The 15,404-nt window shown below is 41.7% G+C and overlaps 1 protein-coding gene and 1 pseudogene across 2 annotated transcripts in view; both read right to left on the bottom strand.

Annotated features, from left to right (window-relative positions):
* Positions 1 to 359: 359 nt before the first annotated feature.
* On the bottom strand, positions 360 to 812 carry LOC124005321 (annotated as a pseudogene).
* Positions 813 to 6,284: 5,472 nt separating this feature from the next.
* The window catches only part of LOC124006404 (synaptic vesicle glycoprotein 2A-like), a 76,482-nt gene continuing 67,362 nt past the window's right edge, over positions 6,285 to 15,404 (bottom strand). For both annotated transcript variants that reach the window (XM_046316400.1, XM_046316401.1), the window contains 6 exons: positions 12,668 to 12,756; positions 12,110 to 12,274; positions 11,772 to 11,905; positions 10,226 to 10,432; positions 9,670 to 9,829; positions 6,285 to 8,972 (listed from right to left, as the gene is read on the bottom strand). In XM_046316400.1, coding sequence (XP_046172356.1) covers positions 8,789 to 8,972; positions 9,670 to 9,829; positions 10,226 to 10,432; positions 11,772 to 11,905; positions 12,110 to 12,274; positions 12,668 to 12,756 — 939 coding nt within the window. In that variant the 3' untranslated portion in view covers positions 6,285 to 8,788. The remainder of the gene's footprint in view (positions 8,973 to 9,669; positions 9,830 to 10,225; positions 10,433 to 11,771; positions 11,906 to 12,109; positions 12,275 to 12,667; positions 12,757 to 15,404) is intronic.

Genomic DNA, 15,404 nt, shown 5'->3' on the forward strand with positions numbered 1-15,404 from the left:
GCAAGAGTCTAATTAATCTAAAACACAACTGTTCTTGAATTAAACTGCCAAGAGACCGAAGTGATGCTGCTGATTTAGAAACAACCTCTCAAGCAGTAATGAAATTATATCACACTAGTTTACAACAATGTTAATAGACACTATCTTCAACTGCAGGCATATGGGCGTGCAGGTTTTTGTTCCAGACCTGATTAAACTACAGGCATATGGGGCGTGCAGGCTTTTGTTCCAGACCTGATTAAACTAATCACGGTCTTGAACAGACAACACATTTTAATAGATGAGTTAGTGCTGGAACCAAAGCCTGCACAGGCTGTTACTCTTTAGAAACAGGGTTGATGACTGCTGAGTTTCGCTGGTCAGTCCCATCCAGCCTTGAGTTCCTCCTCCACCTTGTGGTCCCCCTTGGATCCTCCCATGCAGGGTGGGCTCTTGGCTATACTGGGGTTGCTGCCCCACAGCTGGGGTGTCTTGGCCTGGATGGCCGGTGCGTGGATACAGGTCTTCAGCTCCTTGGCTAGGGTCTCATTGAGAAGGTGGTGGCGCTGTAGCTAGGAGAGGCAGTCGAATCTGGGCTGACCACCAGGACTGAGAAGTGGGACTCGGATACAGGGGGCACGGCGTGCATGTGGCTCTCGTTGTGGACTTCCAGGGGTTCTGGCTCCAGCTGCTGGGTGAGCTTGGTCCGTATGGCCCCCTCCATGGGCAGGTTGGGATCAGGAGCCATGTGGGGTCTGAAGTGGGCTAAGGGCCATGGTGAAGGCGTGGGTGGTGGAGATTGGACGAGCATAGCTGAGAACACTGGGCACCATTCAGAGGATTGGGGCAGGCGATGACTGTAGTCAGCTTGCAATGAAGAAGTGGTCTGGTGTTCCCTCTTCAGGTTCAGAAGTTACACTCTTAGGAGAAAAGGGTGCTATCTACAACATAAAAGGGTTCTTCGGCTGTCCCGTCTGTGGAAAGGGTTCTACATGGAACCCAAAATGGTTCTACCAGTCATTTGGAAACATAATGTTAACTTTCACTGCTTTGCGGATGACACACAGCTGTACATTTCAATGAAACATGGTAAAGCCCCAAAATTGCCCTACCTGGAAGCCTGTGTTTCAGACATAAGGAAATGGATGGCTGCAAGTGTTCTACTTTTAAACTTGGACAAAACAGAGATGCTTGTTCTAGGTCCCAAGAAGCAAAGAGATCTTCTGTTGAATCTGACAATTAATCTTGATGGTTGTACAGTTGTCTCAAATAAAACTGTGAAGGACCTTGGCGTTACTCTGGGCCTTGATTTCTCTTTTGACAAACATATCAAGACTGTTTCAAGGACAGCTTTTTTCCATCTACGTAACATTGCAAAAATGCCACTTCTAGGTTAGACTATTGCAATGCTCTACTTTCCGGCTACCCGGATAAAGCACTAAAATAACTTAAATTAGTGCTAAACACGGCTGCTAGAATCTTAACTAGAACCAAAATATTTGATCATATTACTCCAATGCTAGCCTCTCTACACTGGCTTCCTGTTAAGGCAAGGGCTGATTTCAAGGTTTTACTGCTAACCTACAAAGCATTACACGGGTTTTACCTATCTTCCCGTTTTGGTCCTGCTATATGGGCTTGCTCCTACCTATCTTTCCGATAGCGTACCTGCTGTACATACCTACAGGTACGCTATGGTCACTAGAGGTTGACCGATTATGATTTTTCAACGCCAATACCGGTACCGATTATTGGAGGACCAAACAAGCCAATACCGATTAATCAGACAATTTTTACAATTTATTTGTAATAATGACAATTGCAACAATACTAAATGAACACTTTTCTTTTACCTTAATACAATACATCAATAAAATCAATTTAGCCTCAAATAAATAATGAAACATGTTCAGTTTGGTTTAAATAATGCAAAAACAAAGTGTTGGAGAAGAAAGTAAAAGAGGAATATGTGCCATGTAAAAAACTAACGTTTAAGTTCCTTGCTCAGAACATGAGAACATGAAAGCTGGTGGTTCCTTTTAACATGAGTCTTCAATATTCCCAGGTAAGAGGTTTTAGGTTGTAGTTATTATGGGAATTATAGGACTATTTCTCTCTATACCATTTGTATTTCATATACCTTTGACTACTGGATGTTCTAATAGGCAATTTATTATTGCCAGTGTAACAGTATAGCTGTCGTCCCTCTCCTCGCCCCTACCTGGGCTCAAACCAGGGACACATCAACAACAGCCACCCTCAAAGCATCGTTACCCATCGCTCTACAAAAGCCACAGCCCTTGCTGAGCAGGGAGAACAACTCAGTTCTCAGAGCGAGTGACGTTTGAAACTCTATTAGCGCGCACCCCGCTAACTAGCTAGTCATTTCACATCGGTTACACCAGCCTAATCTTGGGAGTTGATAGGCTTGAAGTCATAAACAGATCAATGCTCAAAGCATTGCAAAGAGCTGCTGGCAAATGCAGGAAAGTGCTGTTTGAATGAATGCTTACGAGCCTGCTGCTGCCTACCATCGCTCAGTTAGACTGCTCTATCAAATATCAAATCATAGACTTAATTATAACATAATAACACAGAGAAATACGAGCCTTTGGTCATTGATATGGTAAACTATCATTTCGAAAACAAAACGTTTATTCTTTCAGTGAAATACGGAACCGTTCCGTATTTTATCTAACGGGTGGCATCCCTAAGTCTAAGAAATTAATGTTAGCAGGCAATATTAACTAAATATGCAGGTTTAAAAATATATACTTGTTTATTAATTTTAAAGAAAGGCATTGATGTTTATGGTTAGGTTTGGTGCAATGACTAAATCATCACCCGTTTGGTGAAGTAGGCTGTGATTCGATGAGAAATTAACAGTCACCGCATCGATTATATGCAACGCAGGACACGCTAGATTAACTAGTAATATCAACCATGTGTAGTTAACTAGTGATTATGTTAAGATTGATTGTTTTTTATAAGATAAGATTAATGCTAGCTAGCAACTTACCTTGGCTTCTTGCTGCCCTCGCATAACAGGTACTCTGTCTCAACCTTGAAGTCTTTATTGAAGACTCATCTCTTCAGTAGGTCCTATGATTGAGTGTAGTCTGGCCCAGGAGTGTGAAGGTGAACGGAAAGGCACTGGAGCAACTAACTGGCCTTGCTGGCTCTGCCTGGCCGTTTCTCCTCTCTCCACTGGGATTCTCTGCCTCTAACCCTATTACAGGGGCTGAGTCACTGGCTTACTGGTGCTCTTCCCTGGGAAGGGTGCGTGATTTGAGTGAACTGAGTCACTGACGTGATCTCCTGTCTTGTCCTGTGAATTTGAGTATGCTCTCGCTAATTCTTTCTTTCTTTCTTTCTTTCTTTCTTTATCTCAGAGGACCTGAGCCCTAGAACCTTGCCTCAGGACTACCTGGCCTGATGACTCCTTGCAGTCCCCAGTCCACCTGGCTGTGCTGCTGCTCCAGCTTCAACTGTTCTGCCTGCGGCTATAGAACCCTGACCTGTTCACCGGACGTGCTACCTGTCCCATACCTGCTGTTTTCAACTCACTAGAGACAGCAGGAGCGGTAGAGATACTCTGAATGATCGGCTATGAAAAGCCAACTGACATTTACTCCTGAGGTGCTGACCTGTTGCACCCTCGACAACCACTGTGATCGTTACTATTTGACCCTGTTGGTCATCTATGAACATTTGAACATCTTGGCCATGTTCTGTTATAATCTCCACCCGGCACAGCCAGAAGAGGACTGGCCACCTCTCATAGCCTGGTTCCTCTCTAGGTTTCTTCCTAGGTTCTGGCCTTTCTAGGGAGTTTTTCCTAGCCACCGTGCTTCTACACCTGCATTGCTTGCTGTTGGGAGTTTTAGGCTGAGTTTCTGTACAGCACTTTGTGACATCAGCTGATATACGAAGGGCTTTATAAATACATTTGATTGATTGATTCTCCTATGGGGACAGCCGAATAACCCTTTTGGAACAAATAAACCTTTTGGAACCGATTTTGTGTGTAGCTTGCATCCAGTAGCTTGCTATCTGCTGCTAAGCCAGCTATTTTACAGCAGACTCTACTTTACATAGCTACAGTATCTGTTACCTATAGCTTCAACATCTGTTCTTTAATACATGAAAATGCAATGCTGCCAATTGACGTGGGCTAATTTTTTTCACAACATACTATGACTAGCTACGTTTGTCTTCTAACGTTATCTAACTGGTGAGCTAGCTACTTGCAGTACATTGACTGCATTTCATAGCCTCAAATAGTACCGTAGCTAGTTAGGGTTGTTATTAATAAATTATCAAAGCTATAATAACCCAAAGCGAGTTGTAATAAATGTATTTGCAACCTACCTTTTCACAGCGTCCTCAGTTATCCAACGTACCCAGGAAGTGCCGTCTTGTGACTTTGTAGTCTTTGTAGACGACCTGGGACTCATATTTGCAGCAGTAAATTGTAGTCTTTGTAGGCTAGTAAATCTAGTACTGGTGGAGGTTTGTTGCAAAGTACATTTTTTCTCAATGAGCTATTGTGCCTGTTGGTGAAATTACATTGAACCAACGTGGAAGAAGACATTGGATTGACATCTGTGGCCAGTGGGATTCTGTTCTGACCCCTAGGCACAAAAGTCAAGAAATCAATTTGATCATTGATGATCAATTCGGTAAATTATATAATTACAAGGGTTTCATCATTAGGACAGTAGTTTATTTTTCTTTGCTATCTATTGCAGTTCTGAAAAGGTAAATAAATAAACAATGACAAAAGATAAGAAAAAAATCTCACACACAAACTTTATAACAGAATCATGACGTTGTAACATTTAAGTATTCTTCATAACCACTAGTATTTATTTTGATGTATTTACTTATATTCCATTTTCATTTACAAAATACAGTAAATCGAAGACACCATACAATAGTACTCTGTCATTTACACTTCAGTTTTTTTGTCCTTTGTATTTTTTTATGGTTCCACATGTATACTGTATTGTAATTTCTAATATTATGATCTATACGTACATACAAACAACTACAGATTCTACAGCACAGTACTATGACAGTGATAAATTATCTGTTACATGTAATAAATTGCAATGTTTTCTTATTGACAAAAGCCTCCAAAGACCTAGGGGTAGTTTTAGAAGTGAATATAAGCCATTCAGTCCCATTTAGTAGAAGCCAACACACAGCATTTCAGTGGAAAAGGCCCAGCATATAATGTGTTTCATTTCCCAATAGTGTTTTGGGGAGAGATAAAAGATAAACAATCTAACACTTATTGCTATAATTACGTTTTTGCACTCATGATTGACCGTTGACCGAGCAACAAGTTAAGAATACAAAAAAACCATGTAACAGAATTGAAAATATGCAACTACAGGTACTAGAAACAATCTTGACTTAAAATATCCTGAACTGGTTCACTGAGAGAGTAAATAGATAGTTAAGCATTTCACAGCGTTCCATGTCGTACTATACAACATTAATATTGACATCCTTGTTTATCATTTCATGGGCGGTATAATTATGACAACATAGAGATAGGATATGGAAACACAGATCAGACACATGCTGCAATGCTGATGCTGATTCTTCAATAACAAATGGAATCTTTTAAGATTACTGCACTTCTTAGAGGAATTGTGAATAAATATACTTTCTGACAGACTGGCCATCCACGTCCCAAATCATTTCATAAAAACTGCTCCCCCTACCACAGGAATATTTTCAAGGGGTCAAAGGTTATAAAGAGCTATATAATTTATTAATGATCTATGTTATATTTTATTTATTTTAATTTACATATTTAAATCTATATTCCAGTTTCTTTATGACATAGTATAAACTTAAGACATACAAAAATATTTGGCAATAATCAATGAGAGAAGTTACTCATGGCACACTTATAGATCGGCAGTCACTAAACCATCAGTGAATGGTTTGGATGTGTAGACTAATGCATGTCGATTTTGAGGAATGTGGTAACGGCTTGAAGTTCCTATATAGATTAAGGGGTCATAGACTGAACATAAGATATGCTAGTTTATGGTAATGTAAACATAAAGTAAAGTTGCAATGTCAATAAATAGTCAACTGCGACTACTGTGAATCAATGTATACTGATTATTTTGTGTGCGGTTCACAACTGCATGCGTGACTCATTTGGTACCAATGAATCATTTGGCTACTGTCTTAAATTGGTCGCTTGTAAGCAGTTATTGTGCTTTACCTTCTGTTTCCCTTCATGTGCTACTGATATATTTTATGTCTCAAAGGTTTTGGTCTTTTGAAGAATGCAAGGCATTAACAACTGTGCATGTACAGCTAGGTACATTTAGTGCAATGGATCAGTCTATATCTAGAATGCTGTTAAGTCTACATATGGCTGCTATCCTAAAAAAATGGCAGTTTATGATCATTTCCTTTGTTGCTGAATCAGTGCTTTGTTGCTTTTCTGAGTTTGTTTCTTTGTAACATGCAATTGTGAACATACCACACTTGATCAATGTGCTTGCTATAAGGGGAATGTGAAACGTTGTTTGGTACCAAACCAATGTTCAGGAAATCTATGGATCAGATATCCCATGAGGACACTGCCCTTAGCAGAGTGTTTAGTCCAAGTCTATCATGTACGATTAAAAACCTCAGCGGAGGTGTGTAACATGTTAAAATATACCCATATATCATGATGTTCTAAGCTTCAATGGTGGAAATCAAAGGAAAGTTATACTACTTCTATTTCAATGATCTGTGAAATGTTTCCCATAAGCATCCAATAATGTTCCCCATCTCATCGAGGTTTAATTGTCGTTTTGATCATCCGATCAATAAAGCAGCTTTTACTTGTATCGCCACATCAGTTAATCATACTCCAAATATCGAATAAAACAACTAATAAACAAGCTATCAAGAATCCACAAAAAAAAACACATCAATATTGCAGGTCAAAGTTCAATATTGCACAGGCAAACAAGCAGTCTCACACCCATATCAAAATAAATAATAAAATATGGGCTATGATGTACATGATAGTATTTAATGACAGTGCATATATGTCCTTACCACTATAGTCTCTTTTGAAACACATTGCACCCAAAAGTAAATATATCTTAAATAAATAAATATGAAATATATCTTAATATCTTTCAAACTCAAAATAAATATCAAATGGAATCTACTGAAAATATTGTTGCAATGTTTCACGGAAGTTTACTACATCCTTTCCATATCTTTGTGTCTTCTTTTCAACTTCATTATTTTGAGGATTTTCGCTCCACTTTGAACATCTAGTTCCTGTTTCACAATATCACAAAAAATGAAAACGTATGTTTCAGTTGTGCACATTAAAGTGGTTTGATGTGTTTAAGGGTTGCGAGAATGTTCCTGAAATCCAAGGTCAATGTTAGAACAGGCAAATGATATCATAGGCAGTGTGATTTCTCTCGTGAAAAGGACATGGATTCAGCATCTAACATCTGACTTATTGATCTACAGTAACATGATACACTTCAATGCCATTTTCGTATTGTGTTCTATCTTTCTGGCAAATTGTCCACGAATTCACTTATGCATACCACTTTCCAAAAACACATCTTCTAAGAGGAAAACATAAAACCTATGACAGATGGAACAAAGAAGACATTTGTTACTACAGGATACATGAAGCAAGAACGACGCTTGAACCGTGGGCTTTTAAACGTTTGTTTAAAACGTGACAATAATAATAACTATTGAAAACAAATTGTGACAACAGTCCTATTTGCATTAGCAAACATTTGTGCTTTAAATGTGGAATGTTTGAACAAAAGTGCTGTTCTAAAATGTACATGGCGAACAATGTGGGCTGAACAAATTTCAACACTGTCAGAAATGGAGATGTGAAGGATTGATTTGAGCAGCCGTTTATGATTGATTGAGATATAGAACGGCTCGAAAGAATGTTTTAAAGGGAAAAAGCTCAACAGATCACGTTTCTCAACAGTCTCATTCAAACCACAATGAAAAGTCAACCTGGAATGTTCTAAAAACCTATAAAATGGCAGTTATTTTGTACATAAAATAAACACAAGACCTTGGAAGGTATGAAAATGAGGAGGCCTTGGTTTAACTGAATGTTTTGGTTTACCCATTAAGTCAAAAATGGTTCAAATCAAGGCATAACGTATAATTTATGACTGACGTTCTACCATAGCCATGTAGACACATGTAGATGGGAAGTGAGCTGAGCTTATCAGAGAAATTGGTGTGAATATGGATTGGATGGCTAGTGGTCATTTCTATTACGGGCTATTGGCATGGCTCATAAACTAGACCCCATGTCCCTACCCCATAACCCCAGTAATCTGTCTTCATTTTGGGGACCTGCATCTAAACTACCTCCTCAACCCTCATAAACACATACACTCAGTGATTAAGATTGCACTGAACAAGGATTCAAGTTGGAACAGCTTCTGTTGGTCTAGGGGCATAGTTTGGTTGCACTTCCCTTTCTCTACCAACTCACAGCCTATTCATAGGGATCAATGTCAAGCATCGGCAGCACAGTTCCACAGATCTTAGTAGTATAGAGATGTGTCTATCTAAACAGTACATCCAATATCAGGCAATCCACAATATTTACAGCTTAGTAGATCTGTGCAGCATCTGCATTGAACTAATTCCTGTGAATAGGCTCTGACTTCAATGGGGCGTACAGGGCAGAGTTTAGGGGTTTCTTGGGCTACTTGTTGTTCACAGTGTGGCTTACTCATTCTGACCCCCCATGTCGCCCCCTAGGGGTGTGGTCACACTATTGCAGCACTTGGCCCCGCGTCTCCGGCAGCTTGAACGCCAGGAAGCTGCCCGCTGCAAGCGCCCCGGAGGCGAACAGGATGGGCACAGCCTTGGTAATGCCCACGAAAGAGGTGAAGATGCTGATGCCCAACACGGCTGCCAGCTTACAGAGGGCGTTTAGAAAGCCAAACGCTGTGCATCTGGGAGGAGAGAGGAAGATCAGTCAGTTCCCTAATGACCTCTATTCAAACAGTCTCAGATTGAACTCATAATGTAACACCTGCAGGAGGACTGTTCAGCCAGATGGGCAGCACTACTACCCTTTCTGAAATTGGAAAATAATATTTAATCATGGTCCGATGTTATTAAGCAAAAAGGCATGAGGGGGTGTGGTAAATTGGCCATTTACAGCAAACCCCCGAGGTAACTTAATTGCTATTATAAACTGGTTACCGACGTAATTAGAGCAGTACAAATAAATGTTTTGTCATACCCATGGTATACGGTCTGATATACCACGAGTGTCAGCCAATCAGCATTCAGGGCTCGAACCCCGTTGATAATAATGAACAGCCAGTCTGCTATGATGAGATCTCAGAGTTTTGAAATGGCCACAAATGTTTCAGTCAACCCAGTTTACTGGGATATACAGATTTTTTTTTTTTAGTATATGTTGGTTGAAGCAGTGCAGTGTTCACTCAGCCATTGGGTGGCAATAAGGATTCCCACCCAGTTTCACGCACCACTACCACCAATGCTCTTACACAGTACTACAACCTCCATTTTCCTCCATCTAGTGTAACCAATCACATCAAGGCACCACTTTTGCCACCTTGGAAACTACAACCTTCCACAATGCCAAGGTTTTGGTGTGGCTCTCTGGTTGGCGTTTCCTACCTCTTGTCAGAGGGGTAAAGCTCCACCGTCAGCACGTCCAGGGCATTCCAGGAGGCGATGCTGATGCCCCCAAACAGACAGAGCAGAGCGATCATGGCCGACTCGCTGTTGCCAAACGACAGGAAGAAACAGCTGACACAAGAGATAACACTTGAGCCCGCTGAAGAGTGAGAGGAGGGAAAGAGATGGGGAGGGAGGGAAAGGGAGGGAGATAGAGGGTAAGGAGGGGTCGAGAGAGAGAGAGAGAGAGAGAGAGAGAGAGAGAGAGAGAGAGAGAGAGAGAGAGAGAGAGAGAGAGAGAGAGAGAGAGAGAGAGAGAAGAAGAAGAGAAGGAAAATGAGTGAATCTATGAATATGTCATCTAATATGGATGCTATTTTTGCTGAATCCATTTTGGCCATTGTGAGACAGAAAATTCTGCCCAATCTACCATAGATTAAGCAGACTACATTTTGTTTTCTTAAGGTTGTCGAAGACATGCACCAACAGTACAGTGCAAAATCAGATGACACCATTGTAGCCGCGACGACAATGTCGCCTCTCCTCGCTCTATTACCCAGCATCCTCAGCCGTCCGATCTTGTCCATGAGCAGCGCCGACACGATGTTGCCGGGCAACACAGCCAGGGTGCCCAGGAAGCTGACAAAGTATATCATGTAGGCACTGTTCTCGTCGCTGAAGTCGCTAAGCATGCAGCCCTCCTTGTTGTGCAGGAAGGTGCTGTTGACCAGTTTGCTGTTGATCAGCCTGTATTTGAACAGATCTGTTGGGGAGAGGGGGGGTGGAGGGGGGTGGAGGGGGAATTGACGAGAATTGTGGTTAATTCGATTCAATGTAGGGATAGACTTTAATGTAAGCTGTACTGCTGGTATCTTTAATGTCAGCTGAGATCAGCTGAGATGATGGTATTGTGTTCATATGAGATATATGAACACAATACCATAAACTACAGTCATTCCAATGGATGAATGACAGAATATGAACTGGGGCGTAAGGTTCGCATATATAGGGCATAGTCAATGAGTTACAACAAAAAAAATACATTCATAATACCGAATTCTTTATTCTGCTGTACATGAGAGACCGGTGTGTCCATACTGTCCAAGCCTAACCTCTGACCTCCAACCTCTAGGTTTTGCTGTGCTGTACTTCTCAGTATAAATCCATCATGTGGTTGGTCCCATAGTGGGTTAACATCCTGCACGATGGCAACAATCTAGCAGCTTCTAGCTCTTATTGGGAAAGCACAGAGGGATTAAGCATTAAAGCAGTAGTAGTGAAATGGCTTTTTATTTCAAATGCAAATCAGTAGCTCCTGCATGGCACTGATAGCAGCAGAGTGATTGCTTGACTAGCCTAATGACGGACAAACACCTAACAGAACGAGAGGGAGGCGTTTAGATAGTCACTATTGTACTGCTCTGATAAAATCTTCAGAGAGACAGAGAAAGAGAGAGCGAGAGAGACTAAGCCATTGTGGGCTTGTGTTTGGCTGATAATAGGTTTCCATCGTTGTAATGCCAGAGATGAAATTGGATTCTGCCGACGGATCGAGAGGACGTCGAGCTCATCAATATTACCCATCTTTTGTCATCAGCCATACAGATGAATCATCTTCTTGTGCAGGCTGCTTTTTGTTCTGGAAAAATCTATCATTCACTTTGAGATGACTGACAGTTATGTCATTTGCAGGCTGAAGTAAAATAGCATCGGGGCTGTGTTGCTAGGATACCTCGCTCTGTCTGCATTGCCTCATTATGTTACAGAGCCAGGGAGTAGAGTGATGGTAATTGAGCCATTTTGTCTTGTATGAAGAATATAATTGGAGCTGATTCTCTGCTCTGTTTCTGGCTCTGTTTCTGTAAGAGAGGTTTAACACCTTAGCAAGAAATGCATAAGACCTATGTGAACAATATAAGACATGTTTATCTCCTTAGACAACAAATATGGCATACAATTGTATTCTATCTGTCAATCAAACACAGAAGCCACTAACACAATTGAGATTACAGTACTTAGATGAGTTAAGCAAAAAAACAAGACATTAACAATTTATAAACACTGATACAACACTCATCAGCAGAGAGTTGAAAACAACCAACCTGTGTTGTAGAAGAGGGTGGCGATGAAGGTGCAGTTCTTGAAGAAGGTGTTGCTGGAGGTGATGTCTTCAAAGTAGCACTCCTCAAACAGAGAATCCTCGAACACCATAGACTTCATCTTCAGATTCATAAACCTGTCAGAGACAGAGGGGGAGAGGGGGAGAGGGAGAGAATCAGAGAGAGAGAAAGAGAGAGAGAGAGAGAGAGAGAGAGAGAGAGATAAAGGGTTTGTTTTAACATCAGAAGGACTGATTGACCCTTGACCTGTATGAATGGCTTGGTACCCTGCTGTGTTCCCATGACAACGCTGGTGAGGGAACAGGGAAAGGGGGACCTACTTGTTGTTGAAGTACTCTCCATTGCGGTGCACCTGGTTCTCCAGGGTGAAGTTGAAGGTGACGTGCTCCACCTTCTCCTTGATGAAGACCCTGGTGCGCGAGGAGTACTCCTGCTTCTGGAGATACTTGATCATGTCAGGGAACCACACCGTCAGCCCATAGTAACTGAGGGAGAGAAGGGAGATGGATGTTAAGACAGACGTAGGGATGATCATGATGATCAACTTAACATAATCCACTTAGAAGGGATAGGACACGAACTACATCATCAATATCAGTAATGTCAAACTACATTTTCACTTGAGTCAGACACAATCAAATCAAGGTTTATTGGTCACGTACACACATATGCAGGTGTTATAGCAGGTGCAGTGAAATGCTTATGTTTCTAGCTCCAACAGTGCAGCAGAATGCCTCGCAAATACAATACTAATACACAAATAATAAAAAAAATTGAAACAAGAAGTTAAGTTAGTTTATTATACCTGTAGTTCATTCAATGTGAACGTGACTTTGGCTGTAAATGACCTGAAAAAAGTTTTGGGAGCGTGACTTTACCTGAACGACATAGAGAACCACACAGCCATCATCATGAGAGTGGTGCGGCGGTACTCAGGAGAGAATATGGCCAGGAAGTTGCTCCACACCTACAGGGAGGTTCACACACACACACACACACACACACACACACACACACACACACACACACACACACACACACACACACACACACACACACACACACACACACACACACACACACACACACACACACACACACACAAACGGACAAACACACGCAAACAATATATCTCAAAGGAAATCTCTCTACAATCTACAACAGCAATAACTAAACATAAAGTTCCACGTTCCACACAAGCCAACTGACAAACACACGCAAACAATATATCTCAAAGCTAGAAATCTCTCTACAATCTAAAACAGCAATAACTAAACATAAAGTTCCACGTTCCACACAAGCCAACTGTAAACACAGCTAGTGAACACAGCTAGTAAACACAGCTAGTGAACATAGCTAGTAAACACAGCTAGTAAACACAGCTATAAACACAGCTAGTGAACATAGCTACACAGCTAGTAAACACAGCTAGTAAACACAGCTAGTAAACACAGCTAGTAAACACAGCTAGTAAACACAGCTAGTGAACATAGCTAGTAAACACAGCTAGTAAACACAGCTAGTAAACACAGCTAGTAAACATAGCTAGGTAATCTCTGCACACAGGCACTCTATAAACAACGGGGGCTCATATACAAACAATCGTTCCAGTCTCTCATTCTGTAGTTAAGAGCATATAAACATGAACCTTCTCTGTTCTCTTTGATAGTATTAGCCGTGGTGATTGTCTATCAGAGAGGTATGTGAGACTATAGGTGGAAAGTAGCCTAGCGGTTAGAGCGTTGGGCCAGTCACAGAAAGGTCACTGGTTTGAATACCTGAGCCAACAAGGTGAAAAAGGTGCTTAACCCTAATTTGCTCCAGGGGAGCTGGACTACTATGGCTGACCTTGTAAACCAACACATTTCACTTCATTTATCTGGTGTATGTGACAATAAAACATGTTTTTTTGGTATACAGATACTATTTAGTTTAGCTAGAACATAGAACATTTTTGTTAGACCAATGATGAGCATTCAAACTGTAGAAGAAGAAGAAGAAGAAGAAGAAGAAGAAGAAGAAGAAGAAGGAAGGATAATCTTCCCATTCTTGTTAAACTATTCACTCAATTTAGCCCCAGTTGACCAAAGATCCTTAGGAGAGCAAGTGAAACATTACAATCGTCTCTGAACAGGTTAAGTTAGAGTATGTTACCTGGTTGAACAGGTTAAGGTAGAGTATGTTCAAATCAAATCAAATCTAATTTTATTTGTCACATACACATGGTTAGCAGATGTTAATGCGAGTGTAGCGAAATGCTTGTGCTTCTAGTTCCGACAATGCAGTGATAACCAACAAGTAATCTAACTAACAATTCCAAAACTACTGTCTTATACACAGTGTAAGGGGATAAGGAACATGTACATAAGGATATATGAATGAGTGATGGTACAGAGCAGCATACAGTAGATGGTATCGAGTACAGTATATACATATGAGATGAGTGTGTAGACAAAGTAAACAAAGTGGCATAGTTAAAGTGGCTAGTGATACATGTGTTACATAAGGATGCAGTCGATGATGTAGAGTACAGTATATACATATGCATATGAGATGAATAATGTAGGGTAAGTAACATTATATAAGGTAGCATTGTTTAAAGTGGCTAGTGATATATTTACATCATTTCCCATCAATTCCCATTATTAAAATGGCTGGAGTTGGGTCAGTGTCAATGACAGTGTGTTGGCAGCAGCCACTCAGTGTTAGTGGTGGCTGTTTAACAGTCTGATGGCCTTGAGATAGAAGCTGTTTTTCAGTCTCTCGGTCCCAGCTTTGATGCACCTGTACTGACCTCGCCTTCTGGATGATAGCGGGGTGAACAGGCAGTGGTTCGGGTGGTTGATGTCCTTGATGATCTTTATGGCCTTCCTGTAACAACGGGTGGTGTAGGTGTCCTGGAGGGCAGGTAGTTTGCCCCCGGTGATGCGTTGTGCAGTCCTCACTACCCTCTGGAGAGCCTTACGGTTGAGGGCGGAGCAGTTGCCGTACCAGGCGGTGATACAGCCCGCCAGGATGCTCTCGATTGTGCATCTGTAGAAGTTTGTGAGTGCTTTTGGTGACAAGCCGAATTTCTTCAGCCTCCTGAGGTTGAATAGGCGCTGCTGCGCCTTCTTCACGACGCTGTCAGTGTGAGTGGACCAATTCAGTTTGTCTGTGATGTGTATGCCGAGGAACTTAAAACTAGCTACCCTCTCCACTACTGTTCCATCGATGTGGATAGGGGTGTTCCCTCTGCTGTTTCCTGAAGTCCACAATCATCTCCTTAGTTTTGTTGACGTTGAGTGTGAGGTTATTTTCCTGACACCACACTCCAAGGGCCCTCACCTCCTCCCTGTAGGCCGTCTCGTCGTTGTTGGTAATCAAGCCTACCACTGTTGTGTCGTCCGCAAACTTGATGATTGAGTTGGAGGCGTGCGTGGCCACGCAGTCGTGGGTGAACAGGGAGTACAGGAGAGGGCTCAGAACGCACCCTTGTGGGGCCCCGTGTTGAGGATCAGCGGGGAGGAGATGTTGTTGCCTACCCTCACCACCTGGGGCGGCCCGTCAGGAAGTCCAGTACCCAGTTGCACAGGGCGGGGTCGAGACCCAGGGTCTCGAGCTTGATGACGAGCT

Source organism: Oncorhynchus gorbuscha, linkage group LG19 (assembly GCF_021184085.1).
Source record: "Oncorhynchus gorbuscha isolate QuinsamMale2020 ecotype Even-year linkage group LG19, OgorEven_v1.0, whole genome shotgun sequence".
NCBI lineage: Eukaryota > Metazoa > Chordata > Actinopteri > Salmoniformes > Salmonidae > Oncorhynchus > Oncorhynchus gorbuscha.